The sequence below is a fragment of the Hypomesus transpacificus genome, chromosome 19 (genome assembly GCF_021917145.1).
Source record: "Hypomesus transpacificus isolate Combined female chromosome 19, fHypTra1, whole genome shotgun sequence".
Lineage (NCBI taxonomy): Eukaryota > Metazoa > Chordata > Actinopteri > Osmeriformes > Osmeridae > Hypomesus > Hypomesus transpacificus.
The window spans coordinates 829,614-849,625 of NC_061078.1; the positions used below are offsets into that span (position 1 = coordinate 829,614).

Genomic DNA, 20,012 nt, shown 5'->3' on the forward strand with positions numbered 1-20,012 from the left:
GAGAAGGAAAGAGAGAGAATGGCTGGTAGTATCTTGAGTGTTCCCAGAATAGAGATGGTTAGTTTGGCACAGTCAGACAGTCAGACAGACATACAGACAAAGAATGTCCATCTCCACATTCCGGATGTCCCCAGAAAGGGTTGCAGATTCTGGAAGGTCATAGAACATTCCATCTCAGATCTCGTTGCGTTCAGTATTTACACGCTCAGTATTTACACGCTCATGCACGCATGTCGTGTGCACGGGAAAGCACAGATTAAGATTCAAGTTCAAAGCAAGACAACGTGGTTACAAGGTGTGTATGTGTGTATGTTTTTCTATATACAGAATTCTATAAGAGAGTTGTTAATAGCAACAAACCTGACTGGCTGTGGGTGTGTATATGCAAGTGTGTGTGTGTCTGTGTATATGCATGTGTGTGTGTGTGTGTATATATATGCATGTGTGTGTGTATATGCATGTGTGTGTTTGCTATACAGCGTTACAACAGCATCAGATCCCTGATTCCAGCTACAGACACACCACCATAATAACCACACTAGAATAACACACTATTTACACACCTACAGGACAGGTACATGTGTGTACATGTGTGTACATGTGCGTGTACGTGTGACTGTGTGTGGGTGTGTCTAGTGTTTGTGTATAACATCTATTCTCTAAAGTTAAAAGTGAAGGGAGGTCAGGGAGGAAGAGGAGCTGGGACAAACAGCACCAAGACAGGACCATTCAGGTCAGGAGTCAGGGCTAGTGGTTCTGTAGTTGCCTGGTTGGGGGTCAGACCGGGGTAGGATCAGGGTTGTGGGGGGTCACCCTTTGAGCAGTGTGAAGCTTCTTCAGGGAGATTCTTGAAAATTCCGGGGGGTTCTAGAAGGTTCTGGAGGGTTGTGGAAAGTTCTGGTGGGTTCTAGAATGTTCTGGAGGGTTCTGGAAAGTTCTGGTGGGTTCTAGAATGTTCTGGAGGGTTGTCGAAAGTTCTGGAGGGTTCTGGAAAGTTGTGGTGGGTTCTGGAGGTTTCCGGCAGGTTCTTTTTCTAGTGTACAGAGGACTGGGGCCGGGCAGTGGGGTGTGGTCGAGTTGCTGGGTCCAGCTGGTCGTTAGGGACGGAGCGACGGTTCTGCTCCGGTCGGCCTGTGGCCAGATACTTAGCCCTCATACTAGAGGTGTACTGGAGAGAGAGAGGAAGAGAGTGAGAGAGTGGAAGAGAGAAAGAGAGTGAGAGTTGGGAGAGAGGGAGAGAAACAGAGAGGTAGAGAGTCAAAGAAAGAGACTGATAGAGATGATGAGATAGAAAGTTTAGGAACAGAAGGTTTGCAACACCATGACAACAGAAAACACACGCACACACAAAGGGAGGACAGTCACACACACACAAAGGGAGCACAGTCAAACACACACAAAGGGAGGACAGTCACAAGTCATTTGGACAGCCGGAGGTGGTGGATTAAAACAGTTGCTATGACGACAGATTAAAGATTATTAATCATTTGATAGGTTAGAATTAGATTTGGATTAGACTTCTAGAAGGTTTGAGTCATGGTTGGAAGGCAATTGTGGTTGTTGGTAAACTCCAGGTCTGCGGTTACTACGGGTTAGTTTATTGTCTGAGGAGGGGTTTCCAGGTGATGGTTTACTGGTCTTGGTGTTCCAGTCCAAAATGTCCACCACTGGCGTGTGATTGCCATGGCTACAGAGTAGTTGTAGTTTGGGTATGTGTGTGTGTGGATTACTTGGGTTTAGTTATGTGGGGGGGACAGAATGTGGGGGAAACTAGTGTGGCTGGGTTGTGTGTGGGCAGGGAACAGATAGACGGTGACACATGCTTCCAGAGGACGCACACACAGAGATGCTATGGGGGGGCAGGGAGGGGGAAGTACCCAGAGGTTTCCTGTTTCCGGGGGGGTGTTCAAAATCATCGCCTTGGTCACATAGTGGCGCAAGACGTGGGATTGACCAATAAGGAACGGCGAGAAGTCTAATAACAACTGGAAGGGGGAGGGGCCAATTCTCCAGATGCATCTTACTGGTGCAGGTGTAGACAGACATTAGCCAACCAGGAAGTAGTCTGGCACTGTCTAACCAATAGGAACGATCTACAGACCGCTGGGAGACACTACACTTCCCACAATGCACAGGGCTGAAATAGCCAGCCAGGACAAAACTAAGCAGGGCTTGCCTCAGAATTAGGAAAGGACGTCCGATTGGTTGAAACGACAGACTCATCCATATGAACAAATAGGAGGAGACCAATCCCAGCTGCAGACGGGGCTAGAAACTTGTTAGAACACAGAAACCTTCCGACTCATCAGAGTTTAGCGTTCCAAACCTCCAGCTGGCCGAAATGACCTTGTGTCTGCCTGAATTACCGTCTAGATGTCTAAATGACATTTGTTCTGTTTCAATTACCTTGTGTCTGCCTGAATGACCTTGTGGATGTCTAAATGACCTTGTGTCTGCCTGAATGACCTTGTGGATGTCTAAATGACCTTGTGTCTGCCTGAATGACCTTTTTGGGTGTCTAAATGACCTTGTGTCAGCCTGAATGACCTTGTGGATGTCTAAATGACCTTGGTTCTGTCTAAATGACCTTGGTTCTGTCTAATGGTCTAATGACCTTGTGGATGTTTGTCCTTCCAGTATGTGTGTATATAAGCTGTCTGTGTGTTTACTACAGTAATACTGATAAGTGTGCCTTTTCAGAAGTGTTCATACTCGGTAATGTGCACTTAAGAGAGGCGTGTACTAAGTAATGTCCCTTTACAGAAGTGTAGGTAGTGTGCACTTACAGAGAGGTGTGTACTAGAAAGTGTGCACTTACAGAGGGCGGAGGGGACTCCCTGCCAATGAGAGGGGTGTTCTCGCAGCGCGGGGTCTGAAAGTTAGCGCTTTGGTTCCTGGAGTACAAAACCAGAGTTACTTAAGTCGTCACTACGGCAACGCTTACCCAAAAACCGGCCACTGTGATGGAACAGTAACGATAACTATAAGCTTGTGTAGTAACCTCAATAAGCCCTCCAGTTATCCAGCTACCGTATTTGTTGTTGCTAACGTGTGCTAACTGCTAGTGGATACCTCAAATACCATGTAGCACTATGGGGCTGCTAGCATGCGTGCTAACTGCTAGTGGCTAACTGACATACAGTGCAGTGTCCTTCTACAGGCTCACTAGCATGCGTGCTAACTGGCAGCTGACATATACAATTTAGCCATATTCAGAGATTGTACGCTAACTGTTTGCTACAAACTCAATTATGTTTTAGCCCAATGGGTGTGAGCTAACTGTAAAAATTACTATGTAACTCTATAGGACCACTAGTGTACATGGTTAATGATAGCCGCTAACTGAAATACACTTTAGCACTATCCGGCTGTTAGCATGCTAACTCACATGTATTCAGTGACGGGAGCTTTGCTGACACTGTGAGCTTGGCTGCAATAGCTAACTGCTAATTCTTACCTGAAAATACAGTGCAACCCTATGGGGCAGCTAGTGTGTGTGATAACTCATGTACCCTGAAACCCTATGGGGCTTTGTGCCAACTGCTAGTGTGCGTGCCAACTGGTATAAACTGTAACCCTATGAGGCGTGGGGTTAGCGTGCATGCTAACTCACATGTACTCAGTGACGGGGGCATTGCTGACAGTGTGCGCGGTGGCTGGGAGGCTGGCTTCACTGCCGTAGCTCGAACCACAGCTGTACAGACTGGGCATGTGCACGCGGTACAGGTTGTCATGGGGACCACGCGAAGCGCCAGACTCCTCCTCTCCATCCTCCTCATCCATCCTTCATTCGCCAGAGAGAGGAGGAGGGGCCAGGGAGAGGAGGAGGGGCGGGGCCAGGGAGAGGAGGAGGGGTGGGGCCAGGGAGAAGGGGAGGGGCGGGGCCAGGGAGAGGGGTGGGGCCAGGGAGAGGAGGAGGAGGGGCGGGGCCAGGGAGAAGGGGAGGGGCGGGGCCAGGGAGAGGAGAAGGGGTGGGGCCAGGGAGAGGAGGAAGAGGGGCGGGGCCAGGGAGAAGGGGAGGGGCAAGGCCAGGGAGAGGAGAAGGGGTGGGGCCAGGGAGAGGGAAAGCAGATGAGAGAGGGATGGTTGAGAGGGAGAGTGGGGGAGGGAAGGAGGAGATCCAAGAGAGACAGTAGAGTGAAACAGGTGTTGGAAGAGGGTTCTCATCCCTGTCCCTTCCCTGCCTCATCCCTGCCTCATCCCTGCCTCCACAGCTGGGCAGGGACCAGAAAAGGTCCTAGTTTATACGGCAACAACCAATGGATCGGCTTGTACTATGCATCTTAGAGGTCACCATGGAAACTGAAGCTAAACTGATTAGAGAGAAAGGAAAAAAAGAAGGAATGCCTAAAAAAGTTTAAAAAATAAATTCTAATAACAGAACAGACTCTCCTGACCCCCCTGGCCAGCTGGTCTCTCCTGACCCCCCTGGCCAGCTGGTCTCTCCTGACCTCCCTGGCCAGCTGGTCTCTCCTGACCTCCCTGGCCAGCTGGTCTCTCCTGACCTCCCTGGCCAGCTGGTCTCTCCTGACCCCCCTGGCCAGCTGGTCTCTCCTGACCTCCCTGGCCAGCTGGTCTCTCCTGACCCCCCCTGGCCAGCTGGTCTCTCCTGACCTCCCTGGCCAGCTGGTCTCTCCTGACCTCCCTGGCCAGCTGGTCTCTCCTGACCCCCCTGGCCAGCTGGTCTCTCCTGACCGCCCTGGCCAGCTGGTCTCTCCTGACCCCCTGGCCAGCTGGTCTCTCCTGACCCCCCTGGCCAGCTGGTCTCCCCTGACCCCCCTGGCCAGCTGGTCTCTCCTGACCCCCCTGGCCAGCTGGTCTCCAGTCAGGACAGGAGAGGCGGGCAGTCACACAAGATTTTAAATGAATAAATAATATTTATAATTTAGAAAACGTAATTAATAAATAAACCCTTATGCAGAGAACTAGTTTATTCTTTCTACTGTAGACGTCACATCAGGCCAGCAGAGGGCAGTGTAACTGCTGTTTCACTGTTACACCTGAATCCTCAGCTAACTCCAACATCAACATCAGACCTTTCGTCTGAGATTCAGATTCAGGAATCGAATCTGCCGACTCAGATTCACGAATCAAATCTGTCGACTCAGATTGTGATTAAGGAACGGTTTTCCTACACTTGGGCTTTCCAAATCAGGACAGAAAGGGGCGGGACCAAGGGAGGAAGTGACAAACAGAAAGACATGGTGACTCTAAAACAACATTGGTGATTGGTTAACACAGAGACAGGCTGGCAGACAGGCAGACAGACAGACAAACAGACAGGCCAGCAGGCCGGCAGGCGAATAGACAGACAGACAGTCAGTCAGACAGATGAATAGACAGACAAATAGACAGACAGGCAGGCAAACAACCATAGCATGCATGAAGTTCATGATGATGTCATAATGCATGATGATGTCACCATGCATGATGAAGTCATAGTGTTTGATGATGTCATAGTGGTGTGTAGATCAGAGGTCAGGAGATGTAAGCTCCACTGGGGATTAGAACAGTCCCAACGAGCATGTGGAGAGAGCTCTGCATGAGTGTGTGTGTTCGTACGCCTCTGTTTCTGTTTGTATATCATGTGTGTGTACCTCTTGCTGGGCCAGGTGTGTGTGTGTGTGTACCTCTTGCTGGGCCAGGTGTGTGTGTGTGTGTACCTCTTGCTGGGCTAGGTGTGTGTGTGTACCTCTTGCTGGGCCAGGTGTGTGTTTGTGTACCTCTTGCTGGGCTAAGTGTGTATGTGTGTGTGTGTACCTCTTGCTGGGCCAGGTGTGTGTGTGTGTACCTCTTGCTGGGCCAGGTGTGTGTGTGTGTACCTCTTGCTGGGCCAGGTGTGTGTGTGTGTGTACCTCTTGCTGGGCCAGGTGTGTGTGTGTGTGTACCTCTTGCTTGGCCAGGTGTGTGTGTGTGTGTGTACCTCTTGCTGGGCCAGGTGTGTGTGTGTGTACCTCTTGCTGGGCCAGGTGTGTGTTTGTGTACCTCTTGCTGGGCCAGGTGTGTATGTGTGTGTGTGTACCTCTTGCTGGGCCAGGTGTGTGTGTGTGTGTACCTCTTGCTGGGCCAGGTGTGTGTGTGTGTGTACCTCTTGCTGGGCCAGGTGTGTGTGTGTGTGTGTACCTCTTGCTGGGCCAGGTGTGTGTGTGTGTGTACCTCTTGCTGGGCCAGGTGTGTGTGTGTGTGTGTGTACCTCTTGCTGGGCCAGGTGTGTGGCACGCTGCAGATGATTGAGGAGAACATGAGGGCGGTGACGAAGGAGAAGAGGACCAGGTAGATCACCCCCTCTAGCCCGTCATAACACAGGCCTGTCAGAGCCTGGACATAGTCCTGGAGCACACACACACACTGGTTATATATACACACTGGCTATATACACACACAGAGTATCTACACACACACACACACTCACCATGTGAAGGCTGCGACAGTCTAGCAGAGCAGTCAGCTGGTGGAGACCCACCTCTGTGGAGTTCAACACTGTCTGAATCTGCTGGAGGTGACCCTGCACACACACACACACACGTTATACACACACATGACCCTACACACACACACACACGTTATACACACACATGACCCTGCACACACACACACACGTTATACACACACATGACCCTGCACACAAACACACACGTTATACACACACATGACCCTGCACACACACACACGTTATACACACACATGACCCTGCACACACGCACGTTATACACACACATGACCCTGCACACACACACACGTTATACACACACATGTTGTACACACACACACACGTTATATACACACATATTACACACACATATGTTCAGTTCAGATTCACACCCAGAGGATATACAGTATAAGTGTTCTCACACACCTTGGTGCTGGGGTATTCTCTGGTAGCTGATCTGAGAAGTTCTGACACATCATCTTGCATCTCCACCAACGACTTGTGGCTTCCTGACAGCCTCTGGAACACACACACACACACACCCACAATTACAAGAGCTGTAAGACACTTAATCTCAAAACTTTTTTCATTGCACAACAGGAAGTGACCTAAAGGATGTAGGAATGTACCTGCTGGAAGGGGTTGACCTGACCAGAGCTGCACTGTAGGTAGTACTGCAAAATATCTGGAAACACACATGCGCACACACACGTCTGTTCATATACCAAATACTTATGCACACTGACGTATTATTATGTTACAGTAGAAATATATATTTACATTTACACACACAGGATATATCTGTAAATGCGTCATATTGATATTTAATATTAGAACTGGTAATATACACAAAGATGGCAACCATGGAAATGGGGCATGGAAAATAAACCATGGCGATTCCAGTTATTAAAGGGGTTGAAACCACGGCAATGCCAATGATTGACAGACAGAGAAAACAAATATGAACTCTGACAGATGGAGAGAGAGGGAGAGCAGGAGAAAGAGAGGAGAGCAGGAGAGAGAGAGAGCGAGCAGGAGAGAGAGAGAGCAGGAGAGAGAGTAGACTAAAGTGAAGCAGAGAGATGAAAAGAGGGACACCTAGATAAGGTCTACACACACACACACCAGGGACCAGGGTGCAGATTGAAAGCTTTTTAGCCACCTGCCTATCAACCAATCCTACCAGGACACTCACTCACACACAATGAGTGACATTATCAAAGTTGGTCTGTCAGTTAGACAGAACCCATCTTTCCACCCATCCCTCTATCTCTCCACCCATGCCTCTATCTCTCCATCCATCCCTCTATCTCTCCATCCATCCCTCTATCTCTCTACCCATCCCACTATCTCTCCTTCCTTCACTTTATCCCCTCTTGTTCGTTCACCTTGGTCGATGACAGCATGTTCCTTGGTTGCCCTGGTGATATAGGTATCTGGGGAAATGCAGAAATCACTCGCCATCTGAAGAAAGATATCACACAACCATCACACAACCATCAAACAACTACAACAAGACAACAACCAGTCCTCCCCCTGGTCCCTCCCACCTGGTCCCTCCCCCCCCTGGTCCTCCCCCCCGGTCCTCCCCCCCCTGGTCCTCACCCCCGGTCCTGCCCCCTGGTCCTCCCCCCTGGTCCTTACCGCAGCAGTGGTCAGCTCCAGCCCCAGAGAGAGCCAGCTGATCGTCAGGGTCAACACTCCCAGCAGACACACCCTGGGGGAGGAGGGGGAGGGAGGAAAGGGGTTTATTAAAACGCATGTTATTTGTGTGTGTGTTTGATGATTGTGAGTGTGTGTGTATCTTGGTTGTTTGGTTGCAGTCTCCTCAAAACAACAAGAGACACAACACACACTGTTACGGCCTCTCTCTCTTTCCTGCTATTTGGTACCTCTCAGGTGTGGTGCGTTTCCAGCTGATGACGTGGGCGTGTCCATCAAGGCTCCTCGTTAGCCAATCAGGAGAGCTCCATACCCTTTAGAGCGTCAGTTTGTGTGTGTTGGTGGAGGGAGGTGGTAAGAGCTTTGTTTGTTTGAGCAGGTTTTGGTATTGTGGAGAGCTGTGAAAGTTGTTTGTGTGTAGACCTACTGTGTTTGTAACCCTGGTCTGTGGAGTAGGGCTAGGTAAGATACCCTAGGGTTTACATACACCCGTAGGTAACCCTCTGTTATATACACTAGGTTAGAAGCTAGCGGCTGTCACCCTGTGTCTTGTAGCAGTGAGGTTAGTTGTAGGGATACAGAGAAGTGTAATATGATACTGTGAGATAATTGGTGTGATGTAGTGAAGGCGTCAGGCAGGAGTAGAGGGGTAGGGAAGCTCAGGGACTCTTTGTTTATTTCTTTGATTTGGCAGACCGCTGGCACTGCCCTGCTCCTAACCCTTTGCCTGTTGTCCTCCCTCCCTATAGTTTGTGATGTAAATGCGTCTGTGTACCTATTAAAATCTGTGTGCACGGCGTTGCTGATTGTGGCATTTCAGTTATTGGTGCTATCCTCCTGTTTTCCCTCACCACTGTGCGGCCTTGGGCAGTGGCACGCTCCTCCTTCCCCGAGCCATTGGAGGGGGCGTAACACACACACACACACTCACTCACACACACTGTTGAACATGAGTGTCTGTCACACAAGATGGTGTTTCTATCCTCACTAACTCTCTCTCTCCACCTACCTCTCTCTCTCCACCTCCACCTTTTCTCCAATTCTTGGTTCACTCCTAACCTCTCCTCTCAATCAATGCCTTTAGAGGGGTCATGTGACCTGACCTACCCGATCAGAGTGCCTTTAGAGGAGTCATGTGACCTGACCTACCCGATCAGAGTGCCTTTAGAGGGGTCATGTGACCTGACCTACCCGATCAGAGTGCCTTTAGAGGGGTCATGTGACCTGACCTACCCGATCAGAGTGCCTTTAGAGTTGCGTATGAGCCCGAAGAGCACCAACAGACAGATGAGGACATCAAACAGCAGCAGAGTCAGGTATGCCAGCCACCTGCAACACACACATATATATACACATATATATGTACATACTAGGGCTGTCAAGCTATTCAAATAATTAATCACAAAATTATTTAATCTGTTAAAATGTTACCCCAATACATGATTATTTTTTTATCTAACATTAAAAGGGTGTACATAAAAACTTCAGATAGGCTTAAATGGATGATAATGTCCATATACCAAGTTCAGATGGAACAAGACTTAAATTGTGAAGGAGTTTTAATTCACTCACAAACTATACTGCTGTATAATAAACATCCACAAATGTAGACTTGTTCTGGAATATTAAATACATTTAAGACATGTTGTCTCATAGCCTACTACAATATCCTGCTCCATAATATTCAAACATACTTCAGATTGACCTTTAATATTGAACAATACAGTTTCTATTTTGTTGAACCCAGTCAGCTAATCGCTTCTTTTGTGAGTGTTGTTTGCCATATATTAGCGGAGCGAACGGTGTTGCTGCTCTGCTAACGCTGCAGCTGCTGCTAGCTGTCTGCTTTGCTTGCATGTGATAGCTTATATATATATGTGTCTTAAGTGAAGTTTCGTTAGCAACAGCAGCAGTGTTGGGGTAGTTACTCAAAAAAAGTAATAGATTACACATAACTAGTAACTTTTTTTTTTAAAGTAATGCTTTACTTTACTAGATTACTCACTGCTGAAAGTAACTAGTTACATTACTGGTTACATTACTTTTGGATTGCTCCCTAACATCACCTGAGATGCACTTGCCATACAACGATATATGTACCATATACATGCCCAAATCAACTAACATTTTTATTGTAATGAAGACAGATCTCTCTTTTATGCTTTTTAATACCACAAAGCTGACAAAGTTTTGAACATCAACCTAAAAGTTGTCAAGCATAACAAGGCTACAGTACTCGCAGTAAGCAAAATGTTTCAAAATAAAATTATACTTACAACTTTAAATGGAAACATTTCCTCTACTATGTATGCTGCTACAGGTCTGTTTATCTGTTTTTGGTAACCTGCTGTTGAAAGTCAAGTCGTGGCTGCTTGGCTCGTGTCGGCAACAACGGCAACGGCAACCTTTAATCTGCGTCAGTGTCACTCAGGGTCCGGGGATCTTTAGCTGCTAGTCTTGAGTTAGCATGTTGCCGTTGAAGATGCTTTCACAGATTAGAGGTTGTGTTCGTGGCGTTGGCGAGGCGGGGGGTGTGTCCTACCTGGGGGGGGGGGGGTGTCCTACCTGGGGGGGGGCGTGTACCACCTGGCTGCGTGTCCTACCTGTACCAGTCGAAGGCCTCGGTGGAGCGGGCCAGCGTCTCCAGGGAGACCTGGGTGTTGGACCAGAATGGAACAGCCAATAGCAGCCTCAGCAGCTCATCCAGCTGACCCTGCAGCTTCTGGACCAATGAGACGTAGTCTGCCTGTTCCTGATAGGACAACTCCAGCTGCACGAGCCCTGCCTCCACCGTCTCATTCAACGCCAGCGCGCTCTCGGACACCTGGTGGGAGACACACACACCATACATACAGACACCATACACACACACACACCATACATACAGACACACACACATCACACAAACACAGATGTAAAGTCTTCTACTACAATACTATCATGTTATATGTTTGTGTGTGTGTGTGTGTGTGTGTCTCACCAGCTTGTCCACCCCTGCCACAGTGCGGTTGGCATGACGAAGGGAGTAAGCCAAACGATTGGCCCCATCGCACGATTCTCCGTTGCCGTAGAAACCCACAGCGATGCCAGCGCTGAGGGAGACAGGAACCAGGAAGTGTTATCTAATTGGCTGGTATAAGTGTGCATTAGTCCCACCCTTTTTGTTCAAACACACACACACAGCACTCACACCACACACACAAGCATAAATAATATCCGAACAATAGCCGGTCAGCCAGACTGTACTTAATCTGAATCTTTTGATACAGTGCACACACTCACACACACACACTCATCCTCGCGCTGCAGAGATCAGACGACCCCTCTCTCACTTTCCCTCTTTCTCCCTCTATCACTTTCCCTCTCTCCCTGCCACTCTCTCTCTCCCTCTCTTCCTGCCTCTCCCTCTCTCCCTGCCTCTCACTCCCTCTCTCCCTCCCTCACTTTCCCTCTCTCCCTCCCTCTCCCTCCCTCTCTCCCTGCCTCTCCCTCCCTCTCTCTCACTTTCCCTCCCTCTCCCCCTCTCCCTCCCTCTCTCTCTCCCTCCCTCTCTCTTTCTCACTTTCCCTCTCTCCCTTCCTCTCTCCCTCCCTCTCCCTCTCTCACTTTCCCTCTCTCTCCCTCTCACTTTCCTCTCTCTCCCTCCCTCTCTCATTTTCCCTCTCCCCCATTCTCTCCCTCTCTCCCACGCTCACTCTATCCTGTCTCCCTCCTCATCCTGTGTTTCTCTCTCTACATGCGTGTTTGGTGCTTCGGGTAAAAGCATCATGGGGTGTAGTGTGGTGCGTGTGTGTGTGTGTGTGTATAATGGTAATGTTCTCTATAGACTAACTGACCAGACACATTAGTACAGCTGGATTTATGGCTGTCATTAAAGCACTTCATTCTACACCATTAGCTGAAGAGGCCCCCTGTGTGTGTGTGTGTGTGTGTTATGGAGTGTTTAATCAGAGGTTTATGACCTCGTAGACCTTTCTTATTCTATTGTACTAACATTGCTGTTCTCATTCAGCCTAGAAAGAGAGAGAGAGGCAGAGAGAGGGAGGGAGAAAGACAGTGTTGTAAAGTCACATGACAACACACTGCCCTAGTTACTCACACAACTCAGTGGTAGTTTGAGAGGCATGTGTTTGTGTGTGTATCAAAGTACACGCATCAACCTGTGCTACCAGTATGTTTAAAGCTAGAGACAGGATATAGAAGAGGTCAATATCACTATCACCACCTACAGCATCACTGTCACTATCAACACCTACAGCATCACTGTGACTATCAACACCTACAGCATCACTGTAACTATCAACACCTACAGCATCACTGTCGCTATCAACACCTACAGCATCACTGTCACTATCAACCACTACAGCATCACTGTCACTATCAACACCTACAGCATCACTGTCACTATCAACACCTACAGCATCACTGTGACTATCAACACCTACAGCAGAGGTCGCCAACCTGTCGATCGCGATCGACGTGTCGATCTCGGAGACTTTCCCTGTCGATCTCCAAAATAATTTCAGAAATACTGATCTCCGACTAATTCATGAACGCGTAGGATTCTTAAACTGAACGCGCGTTCTCTTGTACCTGGATTTGCATATTGGCCTGTGCGTGTTGCAAAGCAATTCACCGACAGAATAAATGGGCGTTTTTTCCCGAAGACGACCTTTGAGAGACCTGCTATCCCAGGATACCTGTGGGCGTGGTTGCCGTTGGTTTGTTTATTTACCCGGCCGTGTTGTCCACATAGTGTTAGCAAGCATGGCAGAGGCACCACGAAAGAGGGCGAAAAACTACAGTTTCCATCATGAATGGGAGGAGGAATTCATCTTTACCTTGGTAAAAGACAAGAGTGTGTGTATGTTGTGCCACCAGCCACAGGCACTGTCTAAGCGAGGGAATTTGGAGCGGCACCACAACACTAACCATCCGAAATTCAAAGACTGCTATCCACCAAAGAGCGCAATCCGCGCCAAAAAAGTTCAGGAGCTGAAAGTGGAGTTGAAGGCTCAACAGTCGCTTTTCTCACAACCTATGTCTCAAAGTAAGGCTGCAACTGAGGCGTCATTTCGTATTAGCCACATTTTGGCTAAACACAAGAGACCTTTTACAGATGGGGATTTGTTTAAGGAACTATTGACCGTCACCGCAGAGACTGTTTGCAGCACCTTCAAAAACAAAGAGGACATAAAAGCTGCATTCCGTGCTGTGCCTCTTGGTCCTACAACAGTGACACGAAGGATCGAGTTACTGTCGGATAACGTTGGTCAACAGGTGTTGGAGGACTTGTCACTCTGTGAATATTTTTCACTGCAGTTTGATGAATCGCTGGATGTAATGGACACGGCTCAGCTTGTTGTATTTGTCAGAATGGCTTTCCAGGACTTTACAACAAAGGAGGACTTCCTCACTCTTCTCCAATTAAAAGAGAGAACGAGAGGTGAGGATATTTACAACGTTTTTAAAAGCTATGTCCGTGAAAAGAACATCCCCATTCAGAAACTGGTGGCAATCACTACCGATGGGGCACCGGCAATGTGCGGTGTGCACGCTGGTTTTATAGCACTGTGCCGTAATGATCCGGATTTCCCCGACTTCATGAAGTATCACTGTGTGATTCATCAGCAAGCCTTGGCTGGGAAAGTTGTGGACTTTTCTCATGTCATGTCACTGGTGGTCAAAGTGGTAAACTCGATTCGAGCAAAAGCGCTTCAGCATCGCTTATTCAAGGCGTTATTGGATGAGCTCGATTCGGCGTATGGAGACCTGCTTCTGCATGCTGATGTCAGGTGGTTGAGTCGCGGAAAAGTGCTGCAGCGATTTGTTGACTTGCTGCCTGAGATTAAGACGTTTCTGTCGAAAAGGAACGAGGAGCACGAGGAACTTTCAACGGATGCGTGGCTACTGGACCTGGGTTTTCTGACGGACCTAACCGGAAAACTGAACTCGCTCAACCACGAACTCCAGGGAAAAGACCGGCACCTCCTCCACATGATCAGCGCAGTGAATGCGTTCAAGGCCAAACTCTGTGTCTGGACCACGAATCTGAGGAAAGGGACGCTGACACACTTTACAAACCTGGAAAAAATGTCACAGTCCATCAAAGACTCTTCTGACTTTCACCCTGAGCAGTACTGTGTGCACCTGGACAAACTGGCAGCGGAGTTCAGTCGACGTTTTGGTGAGTTAGAAATCATGAAGGATATTGCTGCATTTCTTTCAAACCCATTCCTGCCTATTAATACAGAGGAGGTTGCAGACCAATTCGAGAAAGCATTTGCTTTGCCAAGTGGAGTGGACATGGAGATGCTTGATTTGCAAAATGACATTGAGCTGAAAGCCAGGTCAAGGGACAGTGACTTTTGGGGACTTGTCAGCCGAGAGAAGTTTCCTCTCCTCAGTGCATGTGCACTAAAAGTGAGTGCCTACTTTGGATCGACCTACCTCTGTGAAATGGCATTTTCACAGATGAAAATCACCAAATCCAAGTACAGGAGCCGGCTTACTGACAGACACCTCACAGACTGCCTCAGACTGGCTGTCTCTGCTTATGAGCCAAACTACAAGGCACTCACAGACAGTGTTCAGTCACAGCCATCACACTGACTTGTCACATGAGAAATTTGTCAGTGTTGTGTTGTAACTTCAGTTTATAAATAAAACCGTTCATATCCAGCCTGCTCATTGCAAAAGTGTTTTTTCTTGTTCATATTGTTCACAAAGTGTTTGATTTCATTCAATTACAATAAGGCCAAATATAAAGTTAAGTTGTAAGTTCAGTCTGGAGTCTGTTCTGTCTCTCAACGCCTCAATAGGTAGATCTTCGGGTCACCAAGGCAAAGGTCGGTGATCTTTGGCCTAAAAAGGTTGGTGACCACTGACCTACAGCATCAATGTCACTATCAACACCTACAGCATCACTGTCACTATCAACACCTACAGCATCACTGTCACTATCAACCACTACAGCATCACTGTCACTATCAACCACTACAGCATCACTGTCACTATCAACACCTACAGCATCACTGTACACAGACAGATAAACTTAAACACTGACAGACACAAACACACACACACACACACTGTGTATAATTCATTTCTCGTCTCTGAATCAAGTCTGCTTCAGTCTCCATGGCAACCTTTCTAGGCCAGAGTACGAAGGCAGAATATAAAAATTAATAAATAAAGGAGTGAAAAGGAGGGGAGAGAGAGAAAGGGGGGGAGAGAGAGAAGGCGAGAGATACTGTATGATGTACACTAAGGTTCAGTCCCATACAGAATTTGTGTGTGTGTGCCCCTGTGTGTGTGTGCCCCTGTGTGTGTGTCCCTGTGTGTGTGTGTGTGTCCCTGTGTGTGTGTCCCTGTGTGTGTGTGTGTGTCCCTGTGTGTGTGTCCCTTTGTGTGTGTGTGTCTCACCTGCAAACCAGTGTGGCTATGATCACACACCAGGCGGTGCAGCAGCAGTCAGGGCCAGGCTGCTGTGTGTGAGCGTGTGTGTGTGTGTCGTGGTTCTTGCGTGTACGACAGCACAGCCAGAAGGAATAGAAGAGGAGGAACAGGAGGTCCAAGGCCAGACACAGCAAGGCCACGACGCCTAGCAACAGCACCGACTGGGGGAGAAACAGCACAGTCAGATTCACACCGCAAAGACATGGAGACAGACAGACAGACATGGAGGGAGACAGACATGGAGACAGACAGGCAGACATGGAGACAGACAGACAGACATGGAGGGAGACAGACAGACATGGAGGGAGACAGACAGACAGACAGACAGACAGACAGACAGACAGACAGACAGACAGACATGGAGACAGACAGACATGGAGAGAGACAGACAGACAAGGAGACAGACAGACAGACATGGAGACAGACAGACAGACATGGAGACAGACAGACATGGAGAGAGACAGACAGACATGGAGACAGACAGACAGACATGGAGACAGACAGACAGACAAGGAGACAGACAGACAGACAGACATGGAGGGAGACAGACAGACATGGAGGGAGACAGACAGACATGGAGGGAGACAGACAGACATGGAGGGAGACAGACAGACATGGAGACAGACAGACAGACATGGAGACAGACAGACAGACAGACAAGGAGACAGACAGACATGGAGACAGACAGACATGGAGACAGACAGACAGACAGACAGACAGACATGGAGACAGACATGGAGACAGACAGACATGGAGACAGACATGGAGACAGACAGACATGGAGACAGACAGACATGGAGACAGACAGACAGACATGGAGACAGACAGACAGACAGACATGAAGACAGACAGACAAACAGACAGAGGTGGGGAGGAGAGGAGAGAGGAGGGGGGATGGGGAGGAGAGGAGAGAGGAGGAGAGGTGGGGAGGAGAGCAGAGAGGAGGAGAGGTGGGGAGGGGAGAGAGGAGGAAAGGTGAGGAGAGAGGAGGAGAGGAGAGGAGGAGAGGTGGGAAGGATAAACTGTAACATCTTTATCTTACACCAAGTTAAACTAAATTAGTCACACGCCAGCATAGAAAACATAATACATTCCATACAACAATGAGCAAAAACTGGGTCACAACCTCCTAGCTGACCCAGACTGGCAGATGTCCTACATAGACACACGCACACACACATCAAATGGATCTCGTATTTACTACGACCGGAGAAAAAGTCCAGTATTTAAAGAGTGTGTGTGAGTATGTGTAAGTGCGTGTGTTTCTGATCTATAGTAGATCAATTACTGGTTAGAATAAGGAACGGGGAGGGACTGTATACTGCGTGGTCTATTTCCAGTCTGTCTGTGTGTGTGTGACAGGATCAGTCACTTCCACTTGAGTGACCTGACCTTGCTAAGGCTGGTTTCAGCTTCCTGATTCTGTGTCTACAAACCTGGGAGAGCATGAGTAAGTGAGTGTGTGTATGCATGCTTGTGTGTGTGTGTGTGCTTGTGTACGTGCGTGTGTATGATTGTGTGCGTGTGTATGCTTGTGTGTGTGCGTGTGCGTGTGTATTCTTGTCTGTGTGTGTCTATTCTTGTGTGTGTGTTTGTCTATGCTTGTGTGTGTGTGCTCCTGTGTTCCTCATCTGCAGTTTTAGTCATGTGTTTCCTCTGTAATGTTCTGCAGCTGTTTTTCTGCTGAATCTGTACTTTATACCCACACTCTTTACATACACAGGCACACACATCCTGGACAGACAGGCAACTTCTACCAGTTTTTAGATCTTTCGTATGATCAGCATTCAAAACAACAGAGGGGATAGGGAGGGGCGAGCGGGCGAGCGAGAAACTGGGGTGATTCCAGGCATAGTCTAGCTGAATACTAATGAAGCTGTTGTCCAATCACCTGAGAACAGAGGCCTCTGTGTGGGACAGAGGGAGGGAGAGAGAGGGGGAGACTACTTTGGAGAACTCACTTGTGTGACTGTGAGAGTATCTAACCCCCACAGTACCCTCTGTGTGTGTGAGTTTGTGTGTGTGTGTGACTATGTGTGTGTGTGTGTGTGTGTGTGAATGAGTGATGAAAGGCTCTGAGACAGAGTGAGACCATCTAAAGAAGGACAGAGATTACTCTGTTCTCCCTCCTTCCCTCTCCCTCTCCTCACTCCAACTCCCTCTCTCTCTAGATCGTCCTGTTGTCTGGTGATTACAAGGTTAATAATGACCTCATATCACACACACACACAAAGAGCATTAGTCCAGACGTGAAGTGGTTTGGAGGAAGAAAGTGCTCAATGGTTCAGGGTGACTGAAGAGAAGGGAAATGGAGAGAGAGATGGACAGTGAGAGGGTAAGACAGAAATATAGAAACCTCCCCATCTCCGTCCTCCGTCTTTCCTCTGAGTTCTACCTCCTCCATCCCTCTTCTCTCCCCTTCCACCATCCATCCTCCTCCTCCTGACTCACTCCTCTCCTCCCTCCCTCAATCCCACCATCTCTTGCTGCCGTGGGAACCACTGCCATATTGTTGCCGTGGGAACGAGCAGCTTAGTTCTGCTGCAGCAGGAGTGGGTCAGATCCTCCCTCCTCCCCCTCTCTCTTCATCCCTCCCTCTCTCTCTTCATCCCTGCCTCCTCCTCTCTTCATCCCTCCCTCTCTCTCTTCATCCCTCCTCCTCCTCTCTCTTCATCCCTCCCTCGCTCTCTCTCTTCATCCCTCCTCCTCCTCTCTCTTCATACCTGCCTCCTCCTCTCTTCATCCCTCCTCCTCTCTCTTCATCCCTCCTCCTCCTCTCTCTTCATCCCTCCCTCTCTCTCTTCATCCCTCCTCCTCTCTCTTCATCCCTGCCTCCTCCTCTCTTCATTCCTCCCTCTTTCTCTTCATCTCTCCCTCCTTTCGCTCTCACTCTCCGTCTCTCTCTTCATCTCTCTCTATCTCTCCCCTCTCTTCATCCCTCCCTCCTCTCTCTCCATCCTTCTGTGTCTCCATCCCAGTGTCCTCTATCACCATTGATTCAACACACCTTTCATATATACCTGTGTGTGTGTGTGTGTGTGTACTGAGTGTGTACTGAGTGTGTGTGTGTGTTGTACCTTCTGGTACTCGGAGTCCTCGGGTCTGAAGTCACTGCTAACCGTCTCCAGCTGCAGGTTGAAGTGCGGTAGTCGGTGCAGCAAGCTGACCCACCACGGCGGAGAGTAGTTCACCACGGCCGCCATCCCCGCTACTCACAACGCTGACAGACAACTCTCCCCTTTCTTCTCACGGTAAACGCCCACAAGCACGATTCTTGGTCGTGGAAGGTGTCTGTGGTTTCATGAGAGTCTGGGTAGGAGCGCGCGGAGTGTCAGTGCTTTTCCCGTCAAACACTGAATATGAGAGCAGAGTGACTGTTATTGTCGCGTCCCTGTTTAATTATCCGTCGGTAACGACGCACAGGCTTCCATTGATCTGTTCAGGCGGATTGGGTTGATTGACAGTAGAATGTTCGCTTCCCCATCAACATTCTTATCCCCCCGGTTCAGTAATTCCAATGGCTATTAAAGGAGAATTCCCGGTTTGCCAGTACCGCAATACCAAAGCGGTGGGGGGGGGGGGGGGGGGGGGCAAGGGGGGATGGAAAAATTAGAGAAATGTCTGATTCTGCTCAGGGCGATGATCTCTTGTTGCAAACCTAGCTCTGCTTTGTGTGGGGGTGTGTGAGAGTGTGTGTGTGTGAGTGTGTCTATGTAACTCCGCAAGCCTAGCGGATGCAGTTCGTGTGTACCGGGGGTGTAGACTTCACCTATTGTCCTCGAGATCCACAGCTGAACTGCGAGATCGCGGCTTTCGACTTTAATAACAACCCCCCACCATGTACAGTACTACGAGAATACCCAGAAAGCCCATCTAAAAGAAGCTTACCGTCGAGATGTCCTCACATTCTTCAAATAACCGTCTCGGTTTTTCGGAATTCCTCGAGGCGGTGTGTAATGCGTTAATCTTGTTGCCCTGCGATCATAAGATTATCGTTGTTACCGTTTACCCGTCGTCGTTAACGTCCGGTGTAGATTACACACCGCCGTGAACTTGTTTGAGCATTGTTCGAGCTTAACGGGTTGAGAGCGTGAAACAAACCCTTCCGTTTAACACAATCACGGAGCACCGAGCTTTGCGGTAGCTCGCTCTGCAAATAGATCACTGTGGTGTGTGTGTGTGTGAGAGAAAGAGAGAGGGAGGGATAGAGAGAGGGATAGAGAGGGAGGCGTGCGTGCGCGACAGAAGGGCTGAGGTGGAGCGAGCGAAGACGCATAGTTCAGCACGCCATCTCCTGGAGAAAAACCGTGTTTTGGAGTGATGAACATTTGACTGCTCCTTGGAAAGGTGTATTGTTGGTAACATAAACGTCCTGGGTTTAAATCGGTATCCGTTTGCCACCCCGCTTCGGTTGAAGCTGCAGCATTATAAGAACATTCACGGGCACGGCGTGTCACAGTAA

General features: G+C 48.8%; 1 protein-coding gene across 2 annotated transcripts; it reads right to left on the reverse strand.

Moving 5' to 3' along the window:
* Positions 1–952: 952 nt before the first annotated feature.
* Positions 953–19,743, reverse strand: LOC124481799 (protein tweety homolog 3-like). Of its 2 annotated transcripts, XM_047042038.1 has the most exons (15): positions 19,439–19,743; positions 18,628–18,903; positions 15,518–15,711; positions 11,073–11,184; positions 10,696–10,916; positions 9,326–9,421; positions 8,075–8,147; positions 7,819–7,894; positions 7,060–7,115; positions 6,857–6,949; positions 6,413–6,505; positions 6,194–6,330; positions 3,614–3,784; positions 2,819–2,894; positions 953–1,168 (listed from the first exon to the last, which is right to left on the reverse strand). In XM_047042038.1, the coding sequence occupies exons 2-15, from the start codon at positions 18,751–18,753 to the stop codon at positions 1,034–1,036; spliced, it is 1,659 nt and encodes a 552-aa protein (XP_046897994.1). In that variant the 5' UTR covers positions 18,754–18,903; positions 19,439–19,743; the 3' UTR covers positions 953–1,033. The 2 variants fall into 2 exon arrangements, with proteins under 2 accessions (XP_046897994.1, XP_046897993.1); XM_047042037.1 differs by lacking the exon at positions 19,439–19,743 and having other exon boundaries at positions 18,628–19,115.
* Positions 19,744–20,012: the final 269 nt, after the last annotated feature.

What these genes read in the sequence shown, in the direction of transcription:
- LOC124481799 (XM_047042038.1), bottom strand. Translation starts at nt 18,753, where the DNA reads ATGGCGGCCGTGGTGAACTACTCTCCGCCGTGGTGGGTCAGCTTGCTG. An exon ending in GAGGCCTTCGACTGGTACAG is followed by an intron (nt 9,422 to 10,695) that starts GTAGGACACGCA and finishes TGTGTGTTGCAG; the next exon opens with GTGGCTGGCATACCTGACTC. An exon ending in TGGAGCTGACCACTGCTGCG is followed by an intron (nt 7,895 to 8,074) that starts GTAAGGACCAGG and finishes ATCTTTCTTCAG; the next exon opens with ATGGCGAGTGATTTCTGCAT.